At 45.5% G+C, this 27,830-nt stretch overlaps 1 protein-coding gene across 3 annotated transcripts in view; it reads right to left on the bottom strand.

Annotated features, from left to right (window-relative positions):
* Nucleotides 1–27,830, bottom strand: part of ZNF512B (zinc finger protein 512B) — a 1,438,759-nt gene that overhangs the window by 1,157,512 nt on the left and 253,417 nt on the right. For all 3 annotated transcript variants that reach the window (XM_044089878.1, XM_044089880.1, XM_044089879.1), the window contains exon 3: nucleotides 15,255–15,337. In XM_044089878.1, the coding sequence (XP_043945813.1) occupies nucleotides 15,255–15,337 (83 nt within the window). The remainder of the gene's footprint in view (nucleotides 1–15,254; nucleotides 15,338–27,830) is intronic.

Genomic DNA, 27,830 nt, shown 5'->3' with positions numbered 1-27,830 from the left:
TTGCTTGAATAAAGGATGTGAAAACAATGGTGGGTCACAATCATAGTGAGCTGAAATTGCTGCAGCATGAATCTTAATGGAAGAGAAGGACAAACCTTTGTCCAATAACTCAGTAAGATATTGAAGAGCCACACTCAAATTAGGCTCCGAAATCTCCAAATTCTGTGCTGCAGTCCACAATAAAAATCTCTTCCATTTTTCTGCATACACTTTCCGTGTACTAGGTCTTCTGGCTTCCATAATCACATTTAAAACTTGTTGAGGAAGTTGAGACCTGCCGTCTCTCAAAACAGAATATGCCAGGCTGTTAGATGAAGAGTTTGAAGCTTGACATTGAGCAGATGACCGTCCCTCTGAGACAATAGGTGTGGAATCAAGGGTAAAGGCCATGGAGGCTTCCTTACCAGACTCCTCAGTAATGGGTACCAGTGCTGCCGAGGCCAATCTGGAGCTATTAAAATCATCCTTGGCTTGTCTTGTCTGACCTTTAGAAGCACCTTTGGGAGAAGAGGCAGAGGTGGAAAAGCATACACATGAAGATTTTTCCAACTGAACAAAAGAGCATCCACTTTCCAAGCTATGTGATGAAATTGCAAAACTTTGGCAGCTGGTGGTTTAGTGGAGAAGCGAACAGATCTATGTCTGGAGTTCCCATGACACTGTCAATTTTGAAATACATGAAGATCCAGTTTCCAGGGATCCATGATTTGTCTGCTTAACACATCTGCTAAGGAGTTCTGTGCTCCGCAGAAACCTTGCCTGAAGAGTTAGTTGCAAGCTGAGCGCAGTCTCCCATAAAATCATTGCTTGCCTGCACAATGGGTAAGAATGTGTACCCCTTGTTTGTTGATGTACCACATGACAGTTGTGTTGTCTGTTAGAATCAACACCTGCCCTGGAAGAAGTAACTCCTTGAAAGCCATTAATGCAAACTGGACTGCTAACATCTCTTTCATGTTGATATGTAGATGCTGTAGTCTGGCAGGCCACTTGTCTTGTATCCACTTTCCATCTAGATGAGCTCCCAAGCAATGTCTGAGGCATCTGTCGTTAGAATCTGACTTGCCTCTGGCCGGGTCACAGAGAGTCCCTTGTTTAGGTGACATTCCTGAGCCCACCACAAAAATTCCTTTTGAATGCAAGGTATTATTTGAATGACAGTGTCCAAATCCTGGCAGTGCTGTGTCCATAGATTTTGAGATACCATTGTAGCTTCCTCATATGCAGTTTGGCATTGGGAAGCACCAGAATACAAGATGCCATGAACCCTAAGGCTTGAAGGACTGTCCTTGCAGTCAGCCCGGACTGAAGAGATAATTGATGGAAGTAACTGGAAAGATTCTTTTGTTTGTCCGGGTTAAAAGGCCATCTGGGCTGCTGTATTCAGTCTCACACCCAGAAAGCACATGTCTTGAGAGGGTACTAGACTGGACTTTATTTCGTTCACAGAATACCCTAGGCATCTTAGCACTGCTATGACATATTCCAAATGCTGTAGAAGGTCTTCCTTTTCTTGAGCCAGAATCAGCCAAGTAAGGATAGATTTGAATTCCTTTAGCCTGAAGTAAGCTATCACTGGAGCCAGAACCAGTAGATAAGCCAAAGGGCAATGCAGAGAACTGATAATGAGAATTTCCAGCTCAACGCAGATATTTTCTGCAACTTAGTCTTATAGGCACATGAAGGTAAGCTTCCTTGAGATCTAAAGTTACCATCCAGTGATCTTTGCCCAGTAGAGGTAAAAGCTGTTGTAACGCCAACATTTTGAACTTTGGAATGTCCAGATAAGTGTTGAGGATAGATAAATCCAAAATTGGTCTCCACGTGTTCCCCTTCTTTGGTACTAGGAACAGGCGAGAATAAAATCCTAGGCCCCTTTCTGGCACAGGAACTGACTGAATGGCTCCTATTTGGAGTAACAGAGAAATTTAGCCTCTGTTCTTTGTAGAGGAGGAATGTGTGGCATGCCTTTGAAAGGAGGCAAGGTATGGAAATAAAACCTGTTACCGTGGTGAATGATATCCAGAACCCATTTGTCTTGGGTAATTAAATCCCAATTTTCTCTGAAAAGAGACAGTCTTCCTCCTAGAGGTGCCGCCAGAAGAAAATGTACTGGCAGGTGGAACGGCAGGTCATTGGGTCTGCTTACGAGAGGACTGACCCTGCCTCACCAGAAGTCTGAGCAGGTGAACTCCCTGTCCTAGGCCTAAAAGAACCTTGAGCTCTGCCCCTACCACGTCTAGACCTACCCCTAGACTGGGAATCATAAGCAGGATAAGTCCACCCCTTAGTAGGCCAATTTCTACTAAACTTGGAGGCTGCACCTGCAAAAATCTTAACAGTTTGCATAGACTTAGCCTTGTCCTCCATTTTCTTTAAAACTGCTTCCACAGGAACCAAACAACACATCAGACTGTAAAGGAGCATCCAAAATCCTTGTCTTAACATGCTCAGCTAAGTTCTGATCTCTCAACCAGGCGAGAACAGAACCAGTGGCAGCCACCCTGGAGGAGGCCTGCACAGCATCAAAACCACATTGCAAGGAATGTTTACCCACTTGTTCAGACACATGAACTAAATCCTGCAACTCTTTACACTCAATACCTTCCGCCAGAGCATCCACCTTAGATTTCAACTGTGAAAGAAGATAATTTGATATTTTAACATGTGAAACTGACAATTCAACGCCTCATGGCTAAAGTGGAAGAAGTATACACTTTCTTTCCCCATCTATCCAAAGCCCTTGCCTCTTTATCAGGAGGGACAGGATTTTTAACAACTGAGGCCTTCACACCTTTAGGCCCCTGAGAGACAGGTCTGCCCTAGGACTCTTAAAAGATACTTATGAGCCAGGCACCCTATAATACCTATCCGGTTTAACTGGGGCAGGAGGCAAAGAATCAGGATTCAGGGAAGCCTCTGCAAAACATCTTCCACCACATTCAAAACAGGAGGTATAGCTAAAGGCCTATGCTGGGGTAAAACAAGAATTCCCTAAGCCTTTACCTGGAATCAGAGAAATCTTGACCTTCCCATTTAAAATGCTCCCTCATGGAATGCAGAGTCTCTGAAAATGAAAAATCCTCAGGAGGAGAAGCTGAAGGAGTAGAATCATCCACATCAGAATCAGAATAAGGAGGGTACTCCTGCAAGTCTTCAGCCGAAGACTCAGAAGCCTCCGAGCATTGCTCAAAACTCTCAAACTCAGGTTCCACCCTAGGCCTCTTATCAGGAGGGGCATAGAACCCTTATCAAAGTAATCAAATCCTCTGCCATTTTAAGCATATGTTTCTTAGGCAAAGACCCTGAGGCACTAGGAGAAACTCCCACTGAAGCAAAACTTGGCCTGCCCTCAAAGAAGCCTTGGAAACAGAAGGGAGGCTCTAACCACCTTAGGAAGAGAAGGAAGAACAGCCACCTGAGAAGCCCCTCAGCCTGGCCTACTTCCTGAGAGGATACATCCTGTAACAGTAAAGTCTCTCCTGAGACTGCAAAGAAACACCTGGCAAAACCTCCGCCCACTGAGCCCTTCTAAGGACCCCACGCCTGGGACTGTCGGTTCTTCCACTCTAGGCTTTGCTGCTTTGTGCATTTTATAATTACAACGCTTCCCAAACACTAACCTGGCACAGTCTAACCTTCTCTTAATAGTGCGCTTGTTAAACCTAGCACAAGAGCGCATCCAACAACGAAACAAGGTATACACAAAGTATGGTAATCCCTATGAGGTATCTGTTTCCCACAAGAAATACAGTTATTCACTTTTTCTGACATCCGTTAAACACTGAGGCAAGAAAACCAAAATATTCCAACTTTGATTCGGTCTGAAACTCTGGCTTCAGAAACTTTCAGAACGCCAACCTGCACTCGCAAAATTGCTTCTGCATCACCATCCAAAAAAGAAAGAGGATATGACGCCGGTCATGTTTGGTATTCGGGCCGACTGGACAGCGGACTACCCAATAGTTAGGACTGCGGCAATGTGGAATGAAGAACATCTGTAACCTTGAGACACAATATTCAGTACCCATTTGTCTTGGGTGATTGTTTGCCAGTTTTGAGAAAAAAGTGCTAGTTTTCCTAAGGGGCTTCCAAAAGGGACGTGCTTGGCGTACGAAGGGGAAAGTCATTGTGACTGTTTCCTGTAAGGTTGAGACTTGTCCTCACCTCCTTTTGGGGTTGAGGAGCCCCACTGTCGTTGTCTGTTTGAGCCTTGGGGTTGCGATCTGCCTCTTGGGTGTCTGTATCTGCCTCTCTGTGGCCTGTCTGACACTGGAAAGGACCAATTCTTTGTTGGCCAATTTCTGCTAAACCGAGGTGGCTTTACCTGTAAGAAAGCCTTGACTGTTTGCATAGATTTAGCTTTATCCTCCATTTTCTTTAACACCTCTTCTGCCTTAACACCAAACAAGGTATCATGCTGTAAAGGAGCATCCAATAATTTTGCCTTAACATGATCAGGTAAACTCTGTTCTTTTAACCAAGCATGTCTTTGAATCACAGAACCTGTAACTGTGGCTCTACAAGAGGCCTCTAAAGAATCAAATCCACATTGCAGAGTATGTTTTCCCACCTGTTCAACTGCATGCAATAAATCCTGCATTTCTTTACAATCAGGAGCTTCTGAGCTTGCAAGCATTTTCTGTTTTAACTGAGCCATTAAATATTGTTGGTACTTAAGCATGTGGAACTGGCAATTTAAAGCTCTTACTGCTAAAGTTGCAGAAGTGTATACTTTCTTCCCCCATCTATCCAAAGCTCTGGAATCTCTGTCAGAGGGTACTGGATTTTTTGCAATGGAAGCCTTAACCCCTTTTGGACCCTGGGAAATAGTTTCTAGATCAGCAGAAGGGTTTTTGTATAGAAACTTTTTAGAGTCAGGGACTCTATAATACCTATCTGGCTTGGCTGGAGCAGGGGGCAAAGAATCAGGAGATAAGCTGGATCCAGAGAACACATCATCCACAATATCTGGCACAGGCGGAATAGCCAGGGGCCTGTGCTGAGGCTATAAATGGAAATCCCTGAGCCTTTTCTTGGATTCTGAGTAATCCTGACTTTCCCAATGGAAATGCTCCCTCATGGTACGTAAAGTTTCCCCAAAAGAATAATCCACAGGAGGAGAGGCTGAAGGGATAGATTCTTCAGCATCAGAGTCCTCATAGGGGGGTAGAGAGTATCCCTGGTCTGAAGAGGAATCAGAGGAAATGGAAACCTGATCAGAGGAATCATATTCTGTATCCTGCCTAGGCCTTTTCTCAGGAGGGGGATGGGAACTCCTGATTAGAGTAATAAGGTCTTCGGCCATTTTAAGCATCTGTTTCTTAGGCATAGAGGACAGCCCAGGAGAATGCTGTACTTGTTTCTTTGTCTTTAATGGTACCTTTGTCTTGGCTGTTGTATTAATGGTAAGTTGTGAAGGTCTGAAAACACCCTCAGAAGCAGATGCCTGCTCAGCGGCTCCGGACCCATCTGAGGGATTAGTTTCCGTAGGCCCAATACATAGAAGTTATGTTCTTACCATATAGTTGTCTTCGCTTCTTCTTGCTGGATGAGTTGGTTCCACCGCTCGAGGCTCCCTTATATCCCACAATGCTAGGCGAGTTACCTCAGATCTCGCTTGTAAGCTAACCCCAGCTTATAACAGAAACAGTATAACTGTAAAAACAGAATCCACCTCTAACAACAGGAAGAAGAAGGGTGACCTACATCCTGAAACAAGAAATATGCCTAATAGCATATAGCTAAGAAAGAGGTGGTAGAAAGAGAGGTCACGATCACAACTCCTCTAGGTCTGTCCAGGCCAGGGGAAGGAAAGAAGACAACTAACATGGAACGTTATGGTAAGAACATAACTTCTATATGTTAAGTTGTCTATCTCTGCTGGATGGGACCGCTCCCTAGCACCTTGTCCCGGTGGCCTAACGGAACAGACTCCTGAGAACAGTGGAACCAAAATTAGCTCTATGCCTAGAAGCTAAATCCAACTTATAATGGGAAATAAAAGTGTGAGGAGTAGCCCAAGTAGCTGCACAAATGGTGTCAATAGGCAGTCTGTCTTGAGGCTAGAGAAGTAGCCAAAGCTCTGGTGGAATGGGCTTTAGGCTTACTAGGCAGTTTTGGTGTCTAATCTCATAAACAAGGGTAATCAGAGATGTTAGCCATCTGGATAAAGATACCTTTGAAACTGGAAGTCCCTTTCTGCTTTCCGCATAGGAGACAAACAGCTGATCAGATTTTCTGAATTGTTTCCTGTCCAAGTAGTACCTTAATTGACGATGAACATCCAGACAGTGTAATTTTTGTTCAGACCTATTTGAATACAAAAGACAGGGAGGTCAATGCATTGGTTTAGATTTGATGTTGAAACCACCTTAGGCAAAAAGGACGGGTTAGTTCAGAAGGAAACTCTGTCCTTATGGAACACAAGGTAAGGAGAACGACAACTGAGTGCTTGAAGTTCTGAAATTCTTCTAGCTGATGTGATAGCCACCAGAAAGAGAGTTTTCCATGATAATAACTTTAAGGAACATGAAGCTGCAGGTTCGAAAGGGGAAAGAATCAAAGAAGCAAGAACTAAATTTAGGTCCCAAGGAGAAGGAGGATTTCTTACAGGAGGTCTGAGAAGAAAACTCCTTTCAAAAAGGCTTTGCAGAGTTTGTGGGACATTAGGGCGGATTCAGAAATACCCACATGGAAATTAGAAATAGCTGCCAATTGAACCTTAAGAGTAGATGGAGATGAACCTGCATGGAAGAGTTCAGCAAGAAAATCAAGGACTAGTTGGATGGAAGCGTGAAAGGATCTATGTCCTTTCCTTGTGCCCAATATGCTCAAATAAATCTTTCGAGTGGAAGATTTATGGGAAGCTATCAAAATATCTCTAACAGAGTGAGATAATTGAGGAAGCCTGGCTACGGTTGGAAGTGGAGGAACCAAGCAGTGAGGTTCAGAGAAAACTGACCCGACTGATGGATCAAAAGATCTGGAACTAGGTCCAGATTCCACAAAGAAATCGATGCAGAAAGGGGAACCACACTTGTCGAGGCCAGTAAGGAGCAATGAGGATCAATGAGGCCTTCTGAGCGATAGCTTTCTGTATTACTTGAGAGATCAGTGGGAAAGGAGGAAATGCATACAGAAGTCCCCGGGCCAAACTTGGACTAGCTGGCCCCTGCTGGGTTGGCCTGGTAAAGAGAATAGAGTGAAGTATTCTCTGCACTTGCTGTTTTGGGGAGTAGCAAAAGATCGCAGCAAGGCTGACCCCACTTGAGAAAATCTCTCTCACTACAGAGTCTTTCAGAGACCACTCGTGAGGCATGAGAATAGCTCTGCTCAACTTGTCCTAATGTGATTGGACTTCCGGGATGTGCATCAGAAAACGCTGAGAAGAAATCGCCCATTGCCACAGTCTGAGTGCTTCTCGACACAGGGGTATGATCTGGTTCCGCCTTGTTTGTTGATGTACCACACTACAGACATATTGTCTGTCTGATTGCAATCGCTCCCAAGGGAAGAGAGTGTTGAAGGGCTTGCAACGCTAAAAGCACTGCTCTCATCTCCAGAACATTTATGTGCAAGTGGCATTCGCTTGGTTGCCAGGTGCCCTGGACTGTCCTGCCCTGATAATGCCCCCACCCGATCAGGGAGGCATCCGCTGTCAGAGTAGCAACCGGAGGAGGTGGAACAAATGGTCTCCCAACAGGAGCTGGGGAAGACATCCACCACATGAGATGCTTTTTGCACGCTATGGATCATAATGGTGTGAGACATTGGAAGTTCCTGGTATGACCATTGAGAAAAGAGCATCCACTGAAGGATCCGCATGTGGTATCTGGCCAATGGAAGGAGGGTATGGCCTGCCATGATTCCCAACACCTTTAGAACTAACCTGGCTTTGGCTCTGTTGTTGTTGAGAAGTAGTGATACCAATTTTGAATGTCTGATATCCTTTGGTTCGTTAGTGTTGCAGACATGTTTACAGTATCTAAATTTGCCTATGTAGGTAATAGTACGACAAGGACAAAACAGACTTTTCGCAATTTATTGAGATACCCAGTTTTGACAGACGAAAAGTGTAATCTCTGGCCATCAGAAGGAGATGCTTGGTGGGAGCTGTGAGGAGCCAGTCGTCCAAATATGGAAACACCTGGAACTTGTCGCGCCAGGTGAGAAGCTACCACTGCCATGCATTTGGTAAACACCGGGGCAGTGGTGAGACCAAAGGGCAGGGCCCTGAATTGAAAATGACTGGTTCCCAGCCTGAAGCGGAGGAATCTTCTGGAGCGCCTGTTCATTTTATGTGATAGTACCTGAAGGTCTATAGAGCACATCCAGTTTCCTTTTCCCAATAGGGGAAGAATGGATTGCAGCGTGACCATCCGAAATCTTGTTTTCTTGACCGATCTGTTCAAGATACTGAGATCCAAAATTGGTCTCCAGTCCCCTGTTTTCTTTGGAACTAAAAAGAACCTTGAGTAGATTCCGATCCTAGTTGGTCTGCTGGCACTGGCTGAATAGCTCTTTTGCAAGCAGTTTTGAAATTTCCAAAGCTGCTACATCCCTTTGAGCGGTGGGACATCTGGAAGGGATTTTTGACTGATTTGGAAAACAAGAAAGGGAATAGAATAACAATGATGGACTGTACCCATTTGTCTTGTGTCAAGGATAGCCAGGCTTCTGGGTACAGTGACAATCTTCCCCGACTGCCTCAAGATGGGCAGTCGGGCAACACCTCAGGGATGCTGAAAGGGCTTATCGGAGAACGCTTCTCGCCCTGGTTCTGGCTGCATCTAGGGCTACCATTGTTGTTCCCCTCTGCCTCTGGCGGGAACCGACTCTGCCAGGCGAAGTCCCTTGGGATTGTTTACGGAACCACATCTTTCCTTCTGGCCTTTGGGGTAAGGCCTAGAAGGAGTAGAAAACGGACTCCGGCAGAAAGGGTCTTGCCATCAGTCTCGCACCTAGTCAGGGTTTCTTTCACTTGTGGACCAAAGAGATGATCCATCAAAAGGGAGTTCGTGAAAGACGCCTTGAAAGGTTCCAATTGCATAGCCGCATCCAGGCGAAGGCTACCCCTGTTCCTGCGGCCTGCTCGCCCATCGGCCGCATAAGAGAGGAGGCGCATGGAGGAGTTGGAAATAGAATTAGGATAGCCAGCTGCGTGTTCATTTTCTCTTGAAACCCGCAGCATTTCACTCGCTTTGATCAAGTCCCTTTGAAGACGAAAGTGAAATGGCACAGGTAATTCAGCGAACGCATGGTAAATGTCGCTGAGGAGAACATCCGCTATCCATGGACCTAGATTCCTTGTTAGGTGGATGGACAGGCACTGAAGGATCAGCCAGTTCCTTCTTTGTCAGCTACCACCATAGCATCCACAGAGACTCCTTTGATAAAAATTCCTTGTCTGATGGAGCTGTGATGAATTTGGAGGGTCTCCTGGGAGTGGGGTCCACTGAATCAGGAGCCGCCCATGCCTTTTAGCAACCACCTGCATGAGGGGGTCGGGGACACCCAGGAGGTGGAAGGGTTGAGGGCTGGCCAATTTCCCTCTGTTTAAGGATCTCCAGAATGTCTGCAAATGAGACATCTTCAGAAGGGGAACGGGGAACCTCAGAATCATCCAGATCTGTGTCCGACGTGATAGACTCAGGTGAGTCAATGTGCTTCCTCCTCTTCCGAGGGGCTCTTCTGCCAAATCAGGAGAGGCCTCGAAGAGGATGAAATCCCAAAGGGAGCTCCTGAGGAGTTGGCTCTCTGCGGTCCGGGATGAGGGAGGAGTCGACTTACCCTGAGGCAGCATAGAGGAGGGGCTGACGGAGCCGACTGTGGAGTAGAGCCAGGCTCTAACACACTCGCATGACCTCAGCACCCCTGTCAGGCAGAGCCAGAGGTCCCCGGCTAAGGACCCCTCGGCACCGACAGTGATGGCTCCGAGGCCGATGTCGGAGCCGAGAGGGAGAGGGGGTCGGACAAGGGTCCGATGCCACTCACCCCTCGAGCCGACGAGGGAAGTCCGGCGTAGATTCCTCCATGGAAGAAACGGAGCCGACGGAGCCGAAGACAATTGTCTCGGCCCGAGGTGACCACAGTCTCGGTTCCGAACTCAAGAGAGTCAAGGAGGAAAGAGTTGATGGACTGGGGCAGGCACCGACTGATGAGTCGGGCTCTGAAGCATCTGGGCCAGTGCCTCAGACTTGAGTAGTCGACTCACCACCCTCTGAAGGTCATGATCGGACAGCCTCGATGACCTAGAGGAATGAGACCTTTGGCCCGCTCAGACAGCAGGGGAGATCCTGGAGCCGAATGAACGGAGCCAAGAGAAGGTGACCTAGACCTCTTTCTGAAGATCTTGTCGGAGCCGACATCGATAACCTCGGCTCTGGCCGAGCCGAGGAAGCCACAGAAACTGTGGACTGAGTCTTATCGGCTCCAGCCGGAGCCGATAAAGGCAAAGGTTGAACAACCTGAGGTCTCGGCTCAGAAGCCAGACCTCGATGCCTTGGAGGGCTTCCTGTTGAGACAGACAGGGAATCCTCAGGCTTCAACAAGCCTCTCAGAATAAGTTTTTTTTTTCCTGCAGGACCCTGGGGCTGAAGCCATGGCAAACAGCACAGGAGTCCTGCAGGTGCAAAGGCCCCAGACATAGACAAGAGTGTGAGCGCCTGTCAGAGACATTTTCTGACAGCACGCATCACACTTCTTGAAAGACCTTTGCTTTTTTGGCATAGCCTAACTGGTGAACACAAACACACACTCAAACACACCAGTTATACCCTGTCAGAATAACAACTTTTGTAAAAATACTAAAAAATAAAGTACAATAAACAGTAGTTAAACTACACAAACACTCCCTAGGGAAGGAAGGCCTAAGGCCCAAGGGAAGAACTAAAAGTTCTTTTAAACAAAACGGGAAAAAATTAGGTCGGGATAAAGTTCAATGAACTACACTAATTTGAGAATAATTAAACTAAAAAAGGGGTAAAAAGAGTAACTTTTAATAGAAAAAGCTTAAACTCACCAGGAACCGGTAGAACAACCAACCTCGAAGCTGTAGCGGCAAACGAGATCTGAGGTAACTCTCGCCTAGCATTGTGGGATATAGGAGCCTCGGGAACCAACTCTCGAGCTTTAGAGTGGACCCATCCAGCAAGAATGAAGGCGAGATAGACAACTTAACATCTTGAGTTTTCAGAGGCCTAGTTGTCTCCACGTGGGATTCGGAAGCGGCCTGTGGCTCTGAGGTAGCGGGTGTCAGGGGCTGCGAAAGCATCTCACTGAGAACCGGCGACTGGCCTAGAAGAGGTTTCGTCGTAGGTTTTGGACCTCGGATGCCTGTCTTTATCCTTGTGTTTGCGTTTTTTCGGTATTGAGGTCGTCAGTTGTTCCGACGGCATAGTATAATTGAACCTTCTGCCAAAGTAGTGCAAAGCAAAATCAAAATGTCTTTTTATAGTGCGTTTGTTAAATCTAGCACAAAACTGACAACTAGTGACGTCGTGATCAGGGCCTAGGCATGGAATACAGTAAGAGTGGAAGTCTTTATGAGGTATTTGCTTCCCACAAGAAACACAACTAACTTTTTCTGACATCGATCTGAGGCAAGAAAAAGGTTTCCCCAACGGGGTACTTAGCTTTATTGAAGACTTCGGATCTGAAATTCGACTTCGAAAATCTCAGGAGTCGGCCAACTGGCACTTGCGAACTGTTTTTGCTTCGGGCACCATGCGGCAAGAAAGACTGAAAATGGCATCGGATGCATCTTATATACCCCTGGCGCACTGACGTCAGGGAAGAAGCGACAGCAACTGACGCCGGACCAAGATTTTGCAACTCTGGCCGACTGTGGGACCGCCTGACGGCAGGATAACCCAAGTGTAATGTCTGCAGCAGTGTAACACGATGAACATCCCTATCACCCACAGAGTCAGCTGCAAGGTTGACATCTGTAGATGTATTAGAGATCCCGTCTTCTGTTTGAGTAGGTCCACTCTGAGGTAACTGGTGAGGATTGCCTTGGCTAAATGCAGAAGGTGGAACCAATTCCGTCTTGGCCAAAAGGGAGTCACCAACAAGAGTTTTGGTTATCCCTGCTGGATCTTCAAAGGAACATTTTGGAGAAGCGGGAAGGGGGGATGCATAGAGAAATATCCCCTTCCAACAGAAAGACAGGACATCCACCTTCCATGCCAGAGGATTGGAAACTCTGGCATAAAACCTCAGAAGCTGTATGTTCACAGGGGAGGCAAAGAGATCTACTTGAGGTGTACCCTACTCAGAAAGGGCTGTTTCTCAACAGGAGTAGATGACGAGGACTTGGTTAAGTAATGCTTCCTATTATCTCTTTTACCCTTGGAAGGAGTTCTGAAAGGTTTCCTTACAAAAGGCGTTTTAGAGGGATAGTTCCTCAGAAATCGGGGAACTGGAGACACAAAAATGTGTTTTAAATTTTGTAGCTCTTTGCCCTTTTCTTGTAAGGACTTAAAAAGTTCTGCAGCAGAAGCACCAAACAAGGCCTTGTTGTCAAGGAGTGCATCCACAATTTTAGGTTTTATGTCATCTGGCAAGGGCTGTAGTCTGAGACAAAAGTACCACCTGAGGACAGACCCTGAAGCACCAGCTTTGGCAGATGCCTCCACTGCACTGTAGCTATACTTAATTGAATAATGTGTGACTTGAGCAGAAGAGCTCAGAATGGAGGATAACCGCCTTTGTAGGGGAATCTGGAAGATCTGAAGCTAGCTTTCTGGCATCAGAGAGAAGGGCTAAAGAATATTTTGCCATATGGGTCTGGTAATTTATGGCTCTAAACGCCAATGTTGCTGATGTATAGACTTTCTTCCCCAACCTCTCCATAACTTTACTCTTCTTGAGAGAAGGGAAGTGGAAGGCAACATCTCAGAGGCCTTATCAGCAGACACAAAAATTGTTGCTGGGTCTGCAGAGGGGCAATTAAAAAGGATTTTGGAATCATCTGGAACCTTATAAAACCTGTCTGGCCTTTTAGGGGCAGGAGGTTGGGAGTCAGGGCACTTAGAGGCTGCTGAAAAGGCATCTAAAAAGTCTGGCGACACAGCAGGAACTGTAGACGGAGATAGGGAGCCCATCTGTAGAAATTCATAATATCTTTTTTGAATTTCTAACACCCAAGAGCAATCCCATTTAAAGAACTTCCTCATTTTAACAATAGTTCCCCAAAGGTAATATGCCATTTGATTCTTCTTCAGGAGAAGTATATCCTAAGGGAGATGAAATTTGGGCAGAGTATGCCAACGATTCATCCCCAGATGAATCATCTTCATCAGATGAATCCTAAATTCTAATCCTCTTTTGTGGTGAAACTGGAAAAAAGGACAGAGAAGGGAGACAGACTGCGGTAGATTGTCTCAGGGCCATAAAAACATTAAACAGCCCTTGTGAGAAGGGTTGCCAATTCACAGGTTATTCTTTGGTAACAGGAGAAGAATGCTTAGTTTTCTTCTTCTTTTGTGGGACATCAATGCTGTGGAAGGATGAGGGGCGTGATGTTGGCCTGCTCTCTATAATATTGCCCGGGACATCTCCAGTACATTGATTTGAAGAATGCCATGTGGGCCTTCAGTAACAATGACCCTGGGTTCCCTCCTACGTCTATAGTGGAAGTCTGCGTATTCCCTGAGGATGTGCTAGTAGGATCCTTCACGACCTCCACACCGGTACCCATTGAAGAATCACCTACGGACTCTGAAACGGTCTCTGGGCCACTGGCCTCAGGCGAGACACCCAGAATTGGAGGAGCAGCAGGTAAGTCAGGCCTAAATTTCTTGGCCTTCTTAATAACTGGCTCACCTGAAGGGCCCGACTTATTTTCCATGGTGTCGCGTGCTAAGCGTTTAAGGAGCTGGTTCTCTAAATACAGATTGAGGGAATGTAGATGACTGCGTAGGGGCTTGTGGACAAAGGCCTTGCAAATCAAACAGGAGCTATGCTCGTGGTTAGGGCCCAGACAAAAAAGACACAGATCGTGTGATTCTTTATATGGAATTTGCCTCGCACACTGACACTTGCCCTTCCTAGCGAACATATAACCTCAACCACAACAGTAGCACACAAACAATAAGAAAAGAAACCCAGTGGGTCACTTACCTTGATCGGAATCCCACAACTTCAGAATGGGCAAATGACCGCAGAAGGCATTCTGACTGGAGGCAGAAAAGTTCTGAGGCTTGGTACGTGCGATGTCCACTTTATTTCCGATGTCACTTTATGACCAGTGATGGACTAGTTCTATGTGAAACATCACACATACCCCACAGTAGCTTTAGGCTTTTGTACACTGGCTGGACGTTCGAGTCAGCCAATGGCAGACTCCCTCATGTTATGAATACTGCAACATATGAATAGAAGGACATCATTAAATTCTGTTTTCTTACTTTGTCCTCCAACCCCTATATGACAGGGCATAGTTTACTTCAAGCTTTTTTATTGTCCCTGCAGCCCCTTCCCAACTTTCACTCATTTGTTGTCTAATGGACTCCATCACCTCCTGTTTGACCTGCAACAGTGGCATATATCAAGCTATTTCATGTAAATATCAAACACTTCCATCATGTTTCACCATTCAGTTTGTACTGCCTCCAGACTATTGAGACACTTCACTTTCATTCAGACTCAACACTTTTTCAGACAATGTTGTTGGAAAAAGCTGACCATCACAGCAGCTTCATTCTCAGACAACCAATCTGCCTCCCCCAAAATACTGCTGCTCTTTGACCATCAATGTCCTCCATGACCAATCAAAAAATAAATCCTTCTTCTTACTACCAAACATCTAGTCAAATTAACTAATTTTAATGTTACTCAGACTCAAATGAAGTATCCTAGGAAAGTATACAACCTCAAACAGTATCCTGCATGCTTCCCTATGTTAGTTCATTTAAACTTTAATGTATAAAAAAAAAGGCAGCTACCCATTTAAAAGTACAATACAGCATCTGAGGCCTGCACATTGTGATAATATCACAGCATACCCCAGGGACTATAAGTTACCTGTCCTTCTGGTTCGTTCCTCACAGCACCCTTAGACATATCATGATATCTGTTCCATGTACCATTCGTGTTCCTCAGTGCTTACAAAAATATGTCAGTGTGCTGTTTGGAATAAAAGTGCTTTAATATGTTTATGTTTTCAGACGTGTATTTCTGTCCAAACACCATCCTGTATGGAGAATGGATCATGTACATAAAGCCTGTTATACAGTTATACTGCTTACCGGGATGTCTCGCAGATCTGGGTTCTCCACTCGGGGTCTTCCCTTCTTCTTGCCTCCTATTGCCTGAGAAGCCATTATATTGCCTGCACATCAAAAACAAGCACAGTCATTCAAGTAACAAGCACAGTCATTCAAGTAAACAGAAGAGCCGTACTTGAAGGAACTGAATTACACAGCTTTTTCATAACTTACAACATTTCTGTATATTATGTAACTGGCAGCTCCAATATAAAATGCTGCAACTCATTTTAATGGGGTCCTGTTAATACCAACACTTAAATACAGAAATAATGAGGTACTATCAATGAAAGTATGATTAAAGTACAGTTTTTTACCTACCATAAATGTAGATGTTCGAGTGTTCACCCTGCTGCAGTCATCACACTTGGGTTATCCTGCCGTCAGGCGGTCCCGCAGTCTTCCTGAGTTCCAAAGTCTTGGTCCGGCGTCGGTTGCTGTTACTTCCTCCCTGATGTCTGCGCGCCAGGGGTATATAACAGGCATCCAACTCCATTTTCTTCAGTTTTTCTTGCCCCAGATGTCAGGTGCCCCCAATAGGTAGGCAATACATGTTGCTATATAAAAATATATATATATATATATATATATATATATATATATATATAAGTAAGAGTAAAGCAATACTTTCAGTCGCAAGCAAATACACCACAGAGGTTGTATAGGATAGAAAGGAATAGATAAGTTCAGCTAGTTCAGATGGGAAGGAGGGAGGGTAACCTGGACTGCAGCAGGGTGAACACTCGAACATCTACATTTATGGTAGGTACAAAACTGTACTATGTTCATCGTGTTGCCCTGCTACAGTCATCACACTTGGGTAGAATCCCAAAGCTAAGGATGGGTGGTGGAGTTAAACAGGGTTAGAAGAAGCTAGTAGGCCCTGCAAAACTGCAGTGGCAAAGCCAGCTCTAGTCTTAGAATATAGAGGTAACTGATGGTGTTTAGTGAAGGTGTGCACTGAACTCCAAGTTGCAGCTTCCAGAATATCCTTGGTTGGCACCCCCCTGAGAAAGGCTGCTGATGTAGCTGTAGCCCTGGTGGAGTGGGGCCTAATGCTAGCAGGTACCAGTTTCCCATGATGTGTGTAGCAGAAACGTATGCAATGTCCTATCAATTTAGAAATGGTCTGTTTTGAGATTGCTTTTCCTTGTGATCCTGCGGCATAGGCTACAAAGAGCTGGTCAGAGTTTCTGAAAGCCATAGTTTTATCCAAGTAGTAACGTAATTGTCTGTGAATGTCCAAAGAGTGCAGGAGTCTTTCTCCTTTGTTCTGGGGATTTGGGAAAAAGGTGGGCAAATGAATGGTTTGGTTTAGGGCCACTCTGGATACCACCTTTGGCATAAAGGAAGGGTTAGTTCGCAGAGAGACTCTGTCTTGATGAAAAATGAGGAAAGGCTCCACTGCCATTAGTGCCTGTAGCTCAGATTCTTCTAGCTGAAGTTATTGCTAGCAGCAGGGTAGTTTTCCATGAAAGAAACTGTAAATCAGCAGAGAAAGCTGGTTCAAAGGGTAGCAGTGTAAGTTTTTCCAGAACAAAGTTGAGATCCCAAGTAGGTGTTGGTACACTCCTGGGCGGTCTTATGTTCTTAGCCCCTCTAAGGTACTGTCTTAGGAGTGGATGTGAAAATAAAGGAGGACCCGTGTTGTAATGAGCTGAAATTGCTGAGGCGTGGATCTTAATAGATGAAAAGGAAAGGCCTTTGTGCAACATCTCAGTTAAATATTGTAGAATCTGAGGCATGTTTGGATCAAGGGGATTTTGGCCTTTAGCCTGGTTCCAGGCGCAAAATCTTTTCCATTTGTCTGAATAGGTTTTCCTGGTGCTGGGCCTCCTGGCCTCCAGAATGACATCCATAACAGCTTTGGATAGAGGTGTTGGTTGATTGTTTAGGTAATTTGCCATGCAGCCAGATTTAAAGTCTTGAGCTGGCTGTGTAGAATTTGATTGTCTCGCTGGGTGAGCAGGTGAGGAATTTGTGGTAAAATCCATGGGGGGCCTTGGGCCATGTTCTTTACAAATGGGTACCAGTGCTGGCGTGGCCAGTCTGGTGCAATGAGTATCATTTGAGGCCTCTTCAATCAGACTTTCAGAAGCACCTTTGCTAGAAGAGGTAGTGGAGGAAAGGCATACACTGTTAATGTTTTCCAACTGAATGAGAGGGCGTCCACTTTCCAAGCTTGTGGGTGGAATGTCCTTGTACAAAATTTTTGTAGTTGGTAGTTTTGGGGGTTGGCAAACAGATCTATGTCTGGGCGTCCCCATTTTTGAGTTATCATTGCAAGTATTTGTGGATCCAGTTTCCACTCGTGGGGATCCATGATGTTTCTGCTTAGGTCGTCTGCCAATGTATTTTTCTTTCCTGGCAGGAATTGTGCTTGTAGTTGAACTTGGTAAGACAGTGCTGTGTTCCACAAGGTTATTGCTTGTCTGCATAGAGGGTAGGAATGTGTGCCCCCTTGCTTGTTGATGTACCACATTACCGTGGTATTGTCAGTCTTTACTATTAGTTGTCCTGGGTGTAAGAGGTCCTTGAAAGCTGTTAGGGAATTCTGTACTGCTAGCATTTCCTTTTGATTGATATGCAGATGCCTTTGATCTGTAGTCCATTTGCCCTGAATGCACTGTCCTGCCATGTGTGCTCCCCAGGCATAGTCCGATGCATCTGTTGTCATAGTTTGCCTGGCTGTGGGTAATGTGAAAGGCTGACCCTTGTTGAGGTGACATGCCTGTGCCCACCATAGAAACTCCTGTTGAAGGCAGGGAATGAGTGGTATCATTGTTTCCAAGCTGTAGCTGTGCTGAGTCCATACGCTTTAAAGGAAAAGTACAGTTTTGTACCTACCATAAATGTAGATGTCCGAACTGGATAGCATCTGCAGTCATAACAACTGGGTTGTCCTGTCGTCAGGCAGCCCTTCGGTCGGCCGGATTCCAAAGTCCGGGTCCGGCTTCGGCTGATGTCGCACTTCACCCGACGTCATCTCTGTTGGTCTTCGGGTATAAAGGCATCAGCCGATGCCATTTTCCTCAGTGTTTCTTGCCCCAGATGCCAGTTGCCCTCTTGGAAGGCTAAATTTTGGGTAAATGCCAATGTTTCCAAAAAGATAGAAGGCAAACACAAAAAATAAGCATGTATGTACATATATACAAACAAATACACCATAAGAGACTCCCCCCCGCCAGCTAGCTATTAGGAGGGTAAATACCCTAGGAGTACCACAGAGGGGAAGGAGGGAGGGTAATCCTGACTGCAGATGCTATCCAGTTCGGACATCTACATTTATGGTAGGTACAAAACTGTACTATGTCCTTCATGGATGCATCTGCAGTCATAACAACTGGGTAGAATACCATAGCCAACTAGGGAGGAGGAAGAATAGATTATGGTGTGGTTAGGATCCCTTGCAGTACAGCAGTGGCAAACCCTGCTCGGGATCTGGAATACAGAGGTAAATTATAATGCTTGGCAAATGTATGCACGGAGGTCCAAGTAGCCGCCTCAATAATGTCCTTGGTTGCCACTCCTCGTAAGAAGGCTGTGGTAGTGGCTGTTGCCCTTGTAGAATGAGGCCTTATGTTCTGTGGAATTGGTTTTCCATGAAAGGAGTAACAGAATCGTATGCAATTTCCTATCCATTTGGAGATTGTCTGTTTGGAAATCTTTTCCTTCCCTTCCTGTTGCATAGGCTACAAACAGCTGGTCAGTTTTTCTGTTACTTTTTGTTCTGTCCAGGTAGTAGCGTAGCTGTCTATGTACATCCAAGGTATGTAGCATTCTTTCCCCTCTGTTTTGTGGGTTTGGGAAGAAGGTAGGTAGGTGGATTGCCTGGTTTAAAGACACTCTGGATACCACCTTAGGCATAAATGTAGGATTAGTCCTCATGGACACTCTATCTTGGTGGAAGATTAGGAAGGATTGTACTGCCATTAGGGCCTGAAGTTCAGAAACCCTTCTTGCTGAGGATATTGCCAGTAGGAAAGCAGTTTTCCACGATAGATGCTGCAGGTCTGCTGTTGCTGCTGGTTCAAAAGGTGCGAGTGTCAACTTTTCCAGCACAAAGTTCAAATCCCAAGCTGGCAATGGTGGTTTCCTAGGAGGTTTTACATTCTTGATCCCTCTGAGGAACTGCCTGAGTAAAGGATGTGAAAAGACAGGTGGATCAAAGCTGTATTCTGCTGAAATAGCTGATGCATGTATCTTGATGGAGGAATAGGACAGGCCTGTATGTAGAAGCTCTGCCAAATACTCCAGAATGTTAGCAATGTCTATATTGGACACATCTTTTCCTCTTTCAGCACTCCAAATGACAAACCTTTTCCATTTTCCTGCATAGTTCCTTCTTGTTGAAGGTCTGCGGGCTTCAAGGATAATGTCTTTAACCCTTTGGGAAAGCTCTGGATTAGTTGCTGCTATGTGATGTTCCATGCAGTCAGTTGCAAAGTTTCTAGGTTTGGATGCATGATGCTGTAGTTGTTCTGGGTTAACATCAAAGGCATCAGGGGTATTGGCCATATTTTGTCCCGAGACATGCTCCTCAGCAATGGGTACCAGTGTTGTCTTGGCCAGTTTGGAGCTATCAGGGTTATCCTTGGACGTTCCTCCTTGATTTTTAGTAATACCTTGTGTATCAAGGGAAGAGGTGGGAATGCATATGCTGTCAGACCTTTCCAGCTGAAGGAGAGCGAGTCCACTTTCCATGCAAGTGGGTGGAACGTCCTTGTGCAGAATTTTTTGAGCTGGTGATTGAGAGGGGCAGCGAATAGATCTATCTGTGGCATTCCCCATTTCTTTGAGATGGCCTTGAAGATGTCCGGGTGTAGCATCCATTCGTGAGCATCCGAGGTGGTTCTGCTTAACATGTCTGCTAGAGTATTCTCCTTTCCTGGTACGAACATTGCCTGTAACTGGATGTTGTAGCTGAGAGCCAGGTTCCAAAGGTCCAAAGTCATTCTGCATAGGGGGTATGAATGAGTGCCTCCCTGTTTGTTGATGTACCACATGACTGTGGTGTTGTCTGTCCTTATCATCAAATGTCCTGCTTTGAGGAATGGTCTGAATTTTTGGATTGCCAGCTTTACTGCCAGCATTTCTTTTAGGTTGATGTGCAAATGGAGCTGGTCCTGTGTCCACAATCCTTGTACGCATTTGTCCAGCATGTGAGCCCCCCATCCTAGGTCTGAGGCGTCTGTTGTGATGGTTTGGCTTGCTTGATAGTGGTGGAAAGGTAGGCCTGGATTTGACTGGCATGCTTGAGCCCACCATAGGAACTCCTGTTTTAGGCATGGGATCAGAGGAATTTCTGCTTCTAGGCTGTGCCTGTGTTGGGACCATAAATTCTTTAGGTACCACTGTAGTTTTCTCATATGTAGTCTGGCATGTGGAACCAAGATTATGCAGGATGCCATGAAGCCCAAGGCCTGTAGAACTTTTCTTGCTGTTAGCATGTTCTGTTTTGTTAGTGCCAAGAAGTAAAGAGGGAGTTCTTTTTGTTTTTCTGCAGTTAGGAATGCCATTTGTTTTACTGTGTCCAATTCGCCCAAGAATGTCCTTGTTTGGGATGGTATCAGCCTTGACTTTTGTAAATTGACTGTGTATCCCAGTGCTTGTAGCAAGTAAATGACCCTTTGTAAATCTGTTGTCAGCTTGCTTTTGTTGTGGCCCTGTAGCAGACAGTCGTCCAGGTATGGATAAATTTGGATTCCCTGTAGTCTGCAGTGAGCGATTACTGATGCCAGGCATTTTGTGAATACTCTGGGCGCAGTAGATAAGCCAAAGGGCAATGCTGAGAATTGATAGTGCTCTGATCCTGCAAGAAATCTGAGGTATCTTCTGCAAATTGGTCGTATGGGGACGTGCAGGTATGCCTCCTTGAGATCTAGAGTTACCAGCCAGCACTCCTTGCCCAGCATGGGAAGAAGTTGCTGGAGGGTCAGCATTTTGAATTTTGGGACAATGATGTATGTATTTAAGATGGACAGGTCGAGAATAGGTCTCCAGTTTTTTTCCTTTCTTGGAACTAGGAATAGTCTGGAGTAGAATCCTTTGCCTTGTTCTGTTATTGGCACTTTTTCCACCGCTCTCATCTTTGTTAGTTGCATTATCTGCTGTAGAGCTTCTGTTTTTTGATTTGGAGGCAGGTTTGGCATTCCTCTTTTGACTGGTAAAGTGTGGAAGTGGAACCGGTATCCTTGGTCTATGGTTTGCAGAATCCACTTGTCTTTTGTGATGTAGTGCCAGTTTTTCGAAAATAAGGTTAATTTTCCGCCTAATGGTGCTGCTATTTGTTCCCTGGTAGGCGGAGTTAGAATCAAGTCACTGTGCTGTTGTAGTGGCAGTGGCTGTGTCTGTGCCTCTGTTATTACCTTGCCACTGTCGTCCTCTGTAGGCACCCCCTCTGGATTGATTTCTGCCTCTGGGACGTCTATTCCTGCCCCTTTGGGATCTTGTGGAGTCAGGAAAGGACCAATTTTTGGCAGGCCAGTTCCTGCTAAATCTTGGGGGTGGAACCTGCAAGAAATCTTTAACTGTTTGTACAGATTTTGCCTTTTCTTCCATTTTCTTCATTACCTGCTGGGCAGGTGTACCAAACAAACTGGCCTTATCCATAGGTGCATCTAATAACTTAGCTTTAACATGATCCGGTAAGACCTGTTCCTTCAGCCATGCATGTCTTCTTATCACTGTGCCAGTCATGGCTGATCTAAATGAAGCCTCCAGTGCATCATAGCCACATTTTAAGGAATGGTTACTAACCTGTTGTATGTTATTTACCATTTCTAATATATATTTCTTATCTAAAGAGTCATCAGAGGATAGCTTTTTAGTTAACTGATCAAGCATAAACTCTTGGTATTGTATCATGTGAAATTGACAATTTAAAGCTCTAGCTGAGAGAGTAGCAGAGGTGTAAACCTTTTTGCCCCATCTGTCTAAAGACCTGGCTTCCCTTTGAGAAGGAATAGGGTTTTTTGCTGTGGTCGAGGCTGCTGCCTTAGGCCCCTGGGATATGGTTTCGGGGTCTGCAAGTGGGGCCTTGTATAAGTGGTGATGAGTGTCTGAAACCCTGTAAAATCTATCTGGTTTGACAGGGGCTGGAGGTAAGGAATCTGGTGCAGTGCAGACATCATTAAATGCATCGTCCACAACAGAGAGGACAGGAGGTATAGCTAAAGGCCTGTGTTGTGGTAGGTGCAGAAAAGTCCTAAGTCTTTTCTGGAATCTGAGAAATCCTGTTCCTGCCATTGGAATTGTTCTCGCATGGCATGTAAGGTTTCCCCAAAGGAGAATTCTTCTGGTGGAGAAGCAGCTGGAATGGATTCTTCAGCATCTGAGTCTTCATAATTGGAGAAATGAGCCTCTGGCTGGTCTGTAATATCAGAGTCCTCCAGGAATCATCAGAGGACACAGGCTCGGGGCTCTGCTCTAGGTCTCTTTTCTGGGGCTGAGAGGCCCTGTCTGGGTGAGATTGAGATCCCCTAATTAAGGATATTAAATCCTCTGCCAGAGTAAGCATTTGTGAACTAGAAGTGGGCCTAGTAGAGGGGGGCTTAACAGGCACTGATTTAGTAGATTTGGCTGCTTTAGCCCTGGCAAAGGCCTTAATAGACATGGCTGCAGGAGGCCTAGCAGCACCACGTGCTGGGGTAGAGACATCCAAAGGGATGGTGTCTGATAAGTCACTAGTAACCACTGTAGGTAAGATTTCTGAGGCCGTTTCAAGTAAGTTAGCAGGAGCCTCAGTAGTAGTCATTGATTCAGCTGTGCTTTGATCAGTTTTCTCGGTTTTGGCCGAAACCGAGACACTTGCGGTTTGCTTAACCATGGTTTCGGCCGAAACCGCGGACCGCGAGTGTCGGTCTTTTTCTTTGCGTTTTTTAACAATCTGGGTAGTCGGAGGATCCGACGGCATAATGTATGCAAAATCTGAGCCGAAAAACTGTTCAGCAAACTCCGACCGACGCCTAAGCGTTCGTCGGTTGAATGAGCACAGGCTGAACAGGCTGCTACGTCGTGGTCTGGGCCTAAACAAGGCAAACAGTAAGAGTGGAAATCTTTATGAGGTATTTGTTTCCCACAAGTTAAACAGTTATTGACTTTTTCTGACATCGGCTGAGGCAAGAAAGAGTCCCAAACGGGGTACTTAGCTTTTAGAAGTCTTCGAAGTAGTATTCGGAAGTAGTAATCTCTGGATCTGACCGACCGGCACTTGCGAACAGCTTCTGCTTCGGGCGCCACGCGGCAAGAAAGACTGAGGAAAATGGCGTCGGCTGATGCCTTTATACCTGAAGACCAACAGAGATGACGTCGGGTGAAGTGCGACATCAGCCGAAGCCGGACCCGGACTTTGGAATCCGGCCGACTGAAGGGCTGCCTGACGACAGGACAACCCAGTTGTTATGACTGCAGATGCATCCATGAAGGACATCATTGTAATTTCCTCATATGCAGTTTTGCAAATGGTATTAGTAGAATGCAAGATGCCATGAATCCCAAGGCCTGCAGAATTTTTCTTGCAGAGAGTTGGGTCTTTGTTGCCATTATTTTGAAATATTGAGACAGTTGTCGTTGTTTGTCTGGCGTGAGATAAGTCATCTGGGCCGTTGTATTCAAGCTGGCACCCAGGAAGGTTATGTTTTGTGAGGGCACTAGTTTTGATTTATTTTCGTTTACTGTGTACCCTAGGCAACTTAGAAGGTGTTTGACAAATGCCAGATGCTTTAAAAGAAAGTTCTTGCTTTCTGCTTGAATAAGACAGTCGTCCAGGTATGGGTATATTTCAATTGCTCTTTGTCTGCAGTATGCAATTACTGGTGCCAGGCATTTTGTGAAGACCCTGGGCGCAGTAGATAAGCCAAAGGGCAGTGCAGAGAATTGATAATGTGTTGAACCTGCAATGAAGCGGAGGTATCTTCTGCAATTTTGTTGGATAGGGACATGCAGGTATGCCTCCTTGAGGTCCAACGTTACTAGCCAAGCTTTCTTGCCCAGCATGGGAAGAAGCTGCTGCAGTGTTAGCATCTTGAATTTTGGTACTTGCAGATAGGTGTTCAGAATTGAAAGATCCAGAATGGGTCTCCATGCTTTGTCCTTTCTGGGGACTAGAAAGAGTCTTGAGTAAAATCCTTGTCCTTGCTCCTGTGTAGGTACCTGTTGAATGGCTCTCATGTCCATGAGAGCTGAAATTTGTTTTTGTGCCTCTGCCTATTGATTTGGTGGCAGGTTTGGCATTCCTTTTATCCTTGGCAAGATATGAAAGTGGAATCTGTATCCTTGAGAGACAATGTTTAGGACCCATTTGTCTTTTGTGATGATGTGCCATTTGTCTGCAAAAAGTGCTAATTTTCCTCCCAAGGGAGCTGGCAAGAGAGATTTGCTTGGTAGTTGGAGGGTTGAGTCATTGTGTTTGTCTTCTGCTAGCTTGCGGCCTGTCTTCACCTCTTTTCTGGGTAGTGGCACCCCACTGGCGAAGTTTGTAAGGGCCTTGTGACTGACCTCTGACCCTTGGGCGTCTGTATTTGCCCCTCTGTGGTCTGTCAGAAGCTGGAAAGGAACAGTTTTTTGTTGGCCAATTTCTGCTGAAACGAGGGGGTTGTACCTGTAAAAAATCCTTGACAGTCTGCATAGACTTTGCCTTATCCTCCATTTTCTTTAAAACCTCTTCTGCTTTGACACCAAATAAGACATCCTGCTGTAAAGGTGCATCCAATAATTTTGCTTTAACATGTTCAGGTATGGTTTGTTCTTTTAACCAAGCGTGTCTGCGTATGACAGACCCAGTAACAGCTGCTCTACAGGAAGCTTCCAATGAATCAAATCCACATTGTAAAGTATGTTTGCCAACCTGTTCAGCTGCATGCAACAGATCCTGCATTTCCTTGAATTTAGCCTGCTCAGAATGTGTGCTCAGTTTTTGTTTTAATTGAGACATTAGGAATTGCTGATATTTCAGCATGTGAAACTGACAATTTAATGCTCTCATAGCCAAGGTAGCTGAGGTGTACATCTTCTTTCCCCATCTATCCAGGGCTCTGGAATCCCTTTCGGAGGGTACAGGATTTTAAGCCATAGAAGCTTTAGCCCCTTTGGGACCCTGGGAAATTGTTTCTGGGTCAGCCAGAGGGCTTTTGTAAAGGAATTTGTGTGTATCAGGTACTCTGTAGTATCTGTCTGGTTTGGCTGGAGCAGGAGGTAGGGAGTCTGGATTTAGACTAGACTCTAAGTAAACATCATCCACAATATCTAAGACTGGAGGTATAGCAAGTGGTCTGTGCTGGGGTAGTAAAAGAAACTCTCGGAGCCTCTTCTTAGAATCAGAGTAGTCCTGGCCTTCCCAGTGGAAATGTTCCCTCATGGTATGTAAAGTTTCCCCAAAGGAGTAGTCTTCAGGGGGAGATGCTGAGGGAATAGAATCTTCAGCATCAGAATCTTCATAAGGGGGAAAAGCGTAATCCTGTTCCTCAGAAGAATCAGAGGAAATAGAAACCTGGTCAGAGGAAGCATAGTCCTCCTCTTGTCTTGGTCTTTTATCAGGAGGGGGATGGGAACCCCTGATTAGGGAAATCAAATCTTCAGCCATCTTAAGCATCTGTTTCTTAGGTATGGGGCCTTGAACAGGAGACTGATGTACAGTCTTTTTTGATTTTAAAGGAGTTTTTTGCTTGGCATAAGATTTTATGGTGAGTGTAGTCGGTCTGAAGACACCTTCTGAAACCGAAGGCGTTTCTACTGCACCGGGATCACCTTCTGCTCCGGTGTTGGTAGGGCCTAAAGAAGATGGATGTGACGGCCTAGTACACTCCGCTTGAGAATCCGAAGCTGTCTGGGGTTCCATTTCCACGGTCGTCAGGGGCTGCGTAGGCACCTCACTGAAAACCGGAGAACCGGCAACAGGTCCAGCAAAGGCCTCGGAGTCTGGTTTGGTTCTAGGCTGCCTGTCCTTATCCTTGCGTTTTTATGCATGGCAGTCGTTGGCTGCTCCGACGGCATGATATAATTAAATTTCCTACCAAAGTAATGCCGTGCGAAGTCAAAACAGCGTTTGATAGTTCGTTTATTAAACCTAGCACAAAACCGACAACCTGCGACTTCGTGGTCTGCGCCTAGGCAAGGAATACAATAAGAATGGAAGTCCTTATGAGGCATCTGCTTCCCACAAGAAATGCAATTGTTAACTTTTTCTGACATCGGACTGAGGCAAAAAAAGGTTCCCCAACGGGGTACTTAGCTTTATTGAAGACTTCGGACTGAAATTAGATTCAAAAATCTCAGGTGTCAGCCGACCGGCACTTGTGAAATGCTTCTGCTTCGGGCACCGCGCGGCAAGAAAGACTGAAGAAAATGGCTTTGGATGCCTCTTATATACCCCTGGCGCGCAGACGTCACGGAGGAAGCGACAGCAACCGACACTGGACAAAGACTTTGGAACTCAGGCCGATTGCGGGACCGCCTGACGGCAGGATAACCCAAGTGTGATGACTGCAGCAGGGTAACACGATGAACATCATTCACATACTATGTTACATTCTTGTGTGTCACTGCCTATTGGCTTTTAAGGAGCATATAAGCGGAAAAAAAACCCTCACTGCATACACTCTTCTCAACACAGCTAAGCCTGGCCTAATCTAAATCAAGAGAGTGTAGCTATATGGTGGAGTTGAGTAAGGAGAAAAAAACCTGAGGGACAGCAGGACATCTCACATGAAAGGTTGGAAGTGGGGGGATTGATTGAGAGGGGGACAAATTTTTAAAGTTACTACCTTTGAAATACACAAACACTACTAGCTACTATGCCGCCTTTCTTTCTATAAAACCCTCATGTACAGTCTTGTGCACCCTCATCCATGTTTCCATCTATATTTTCTCTCATTCAAGGTACATGACAGCAATAGCTTGAGTCTTTCCTAAGATGTTCCTCCTACCATTCCCTTCAACATATTACAGCAACATAAGTTAGACTAGCTGCTCAGGCAGGAGTTCACATGGAGGGAAGGATAGACGAATTCTGACACTATTTGTTCATCTCTCTTTGGGGGAGGGATGAAGTGACATTCTGGTGAGAGGCAAAATGTTCTCTGCAGCCAAAGGCGAGACCGCAGCACAGAAAGGTAGCCTGATTAAGGATGACTGTCAGATATCCTTTTTTGGGGGGTTTAGGCTATGGGCTATGGACAGTAGTTGCTCTGTGCATGACGCATACCCTGACCTGGCTAAGACTTCTGGCACTACCCCCCAAGCTGAAATTAGGCAAAAGTAATTTAATCCCCTACACTGTCTGCTAGATTGAAAACTAGTATACAACAGATCTCAAACTGTCAAAGTTTCTGATATCCTCTCTAAACATAAAATTGTAACTAGTGGGTAAAACAAGAATCAGTGCCAGGCTGCCACCTATTTAAAATTTATTTTACAGATATCCAACCAAATATCTCAAAAGTGTGCTTAACCACATTTGCTGATGAGTGCAAGCTGGGAACTGTGGAAAACTCTCTCTCCCTCTCTCAATCAACATGTTTCCACCATACCCGGGAAATCCTTCTATTTAGTCCAGTTAAT

This window comes from Protopterus annectens, chromosome 12.part0 (genome assembly GCF_019279795.1).
Source record: "Protopterus annectens isolate FY-2018-M chromosome 12.part0, PAN1.0, whole genome shotgun sequence".
In the NCBI taxonomy this organism is placed as follows: Eukaryota; Metazoa; Chordata; order Ceratodontiformes; family Protopteridae; genus Protopterus; species Protopterus annectens.
The sequence above is the reverse complement of the archived record's forward strand: the minus strand, read 5'-3'. Positions and strand labels throughout refer to the sequence as shown.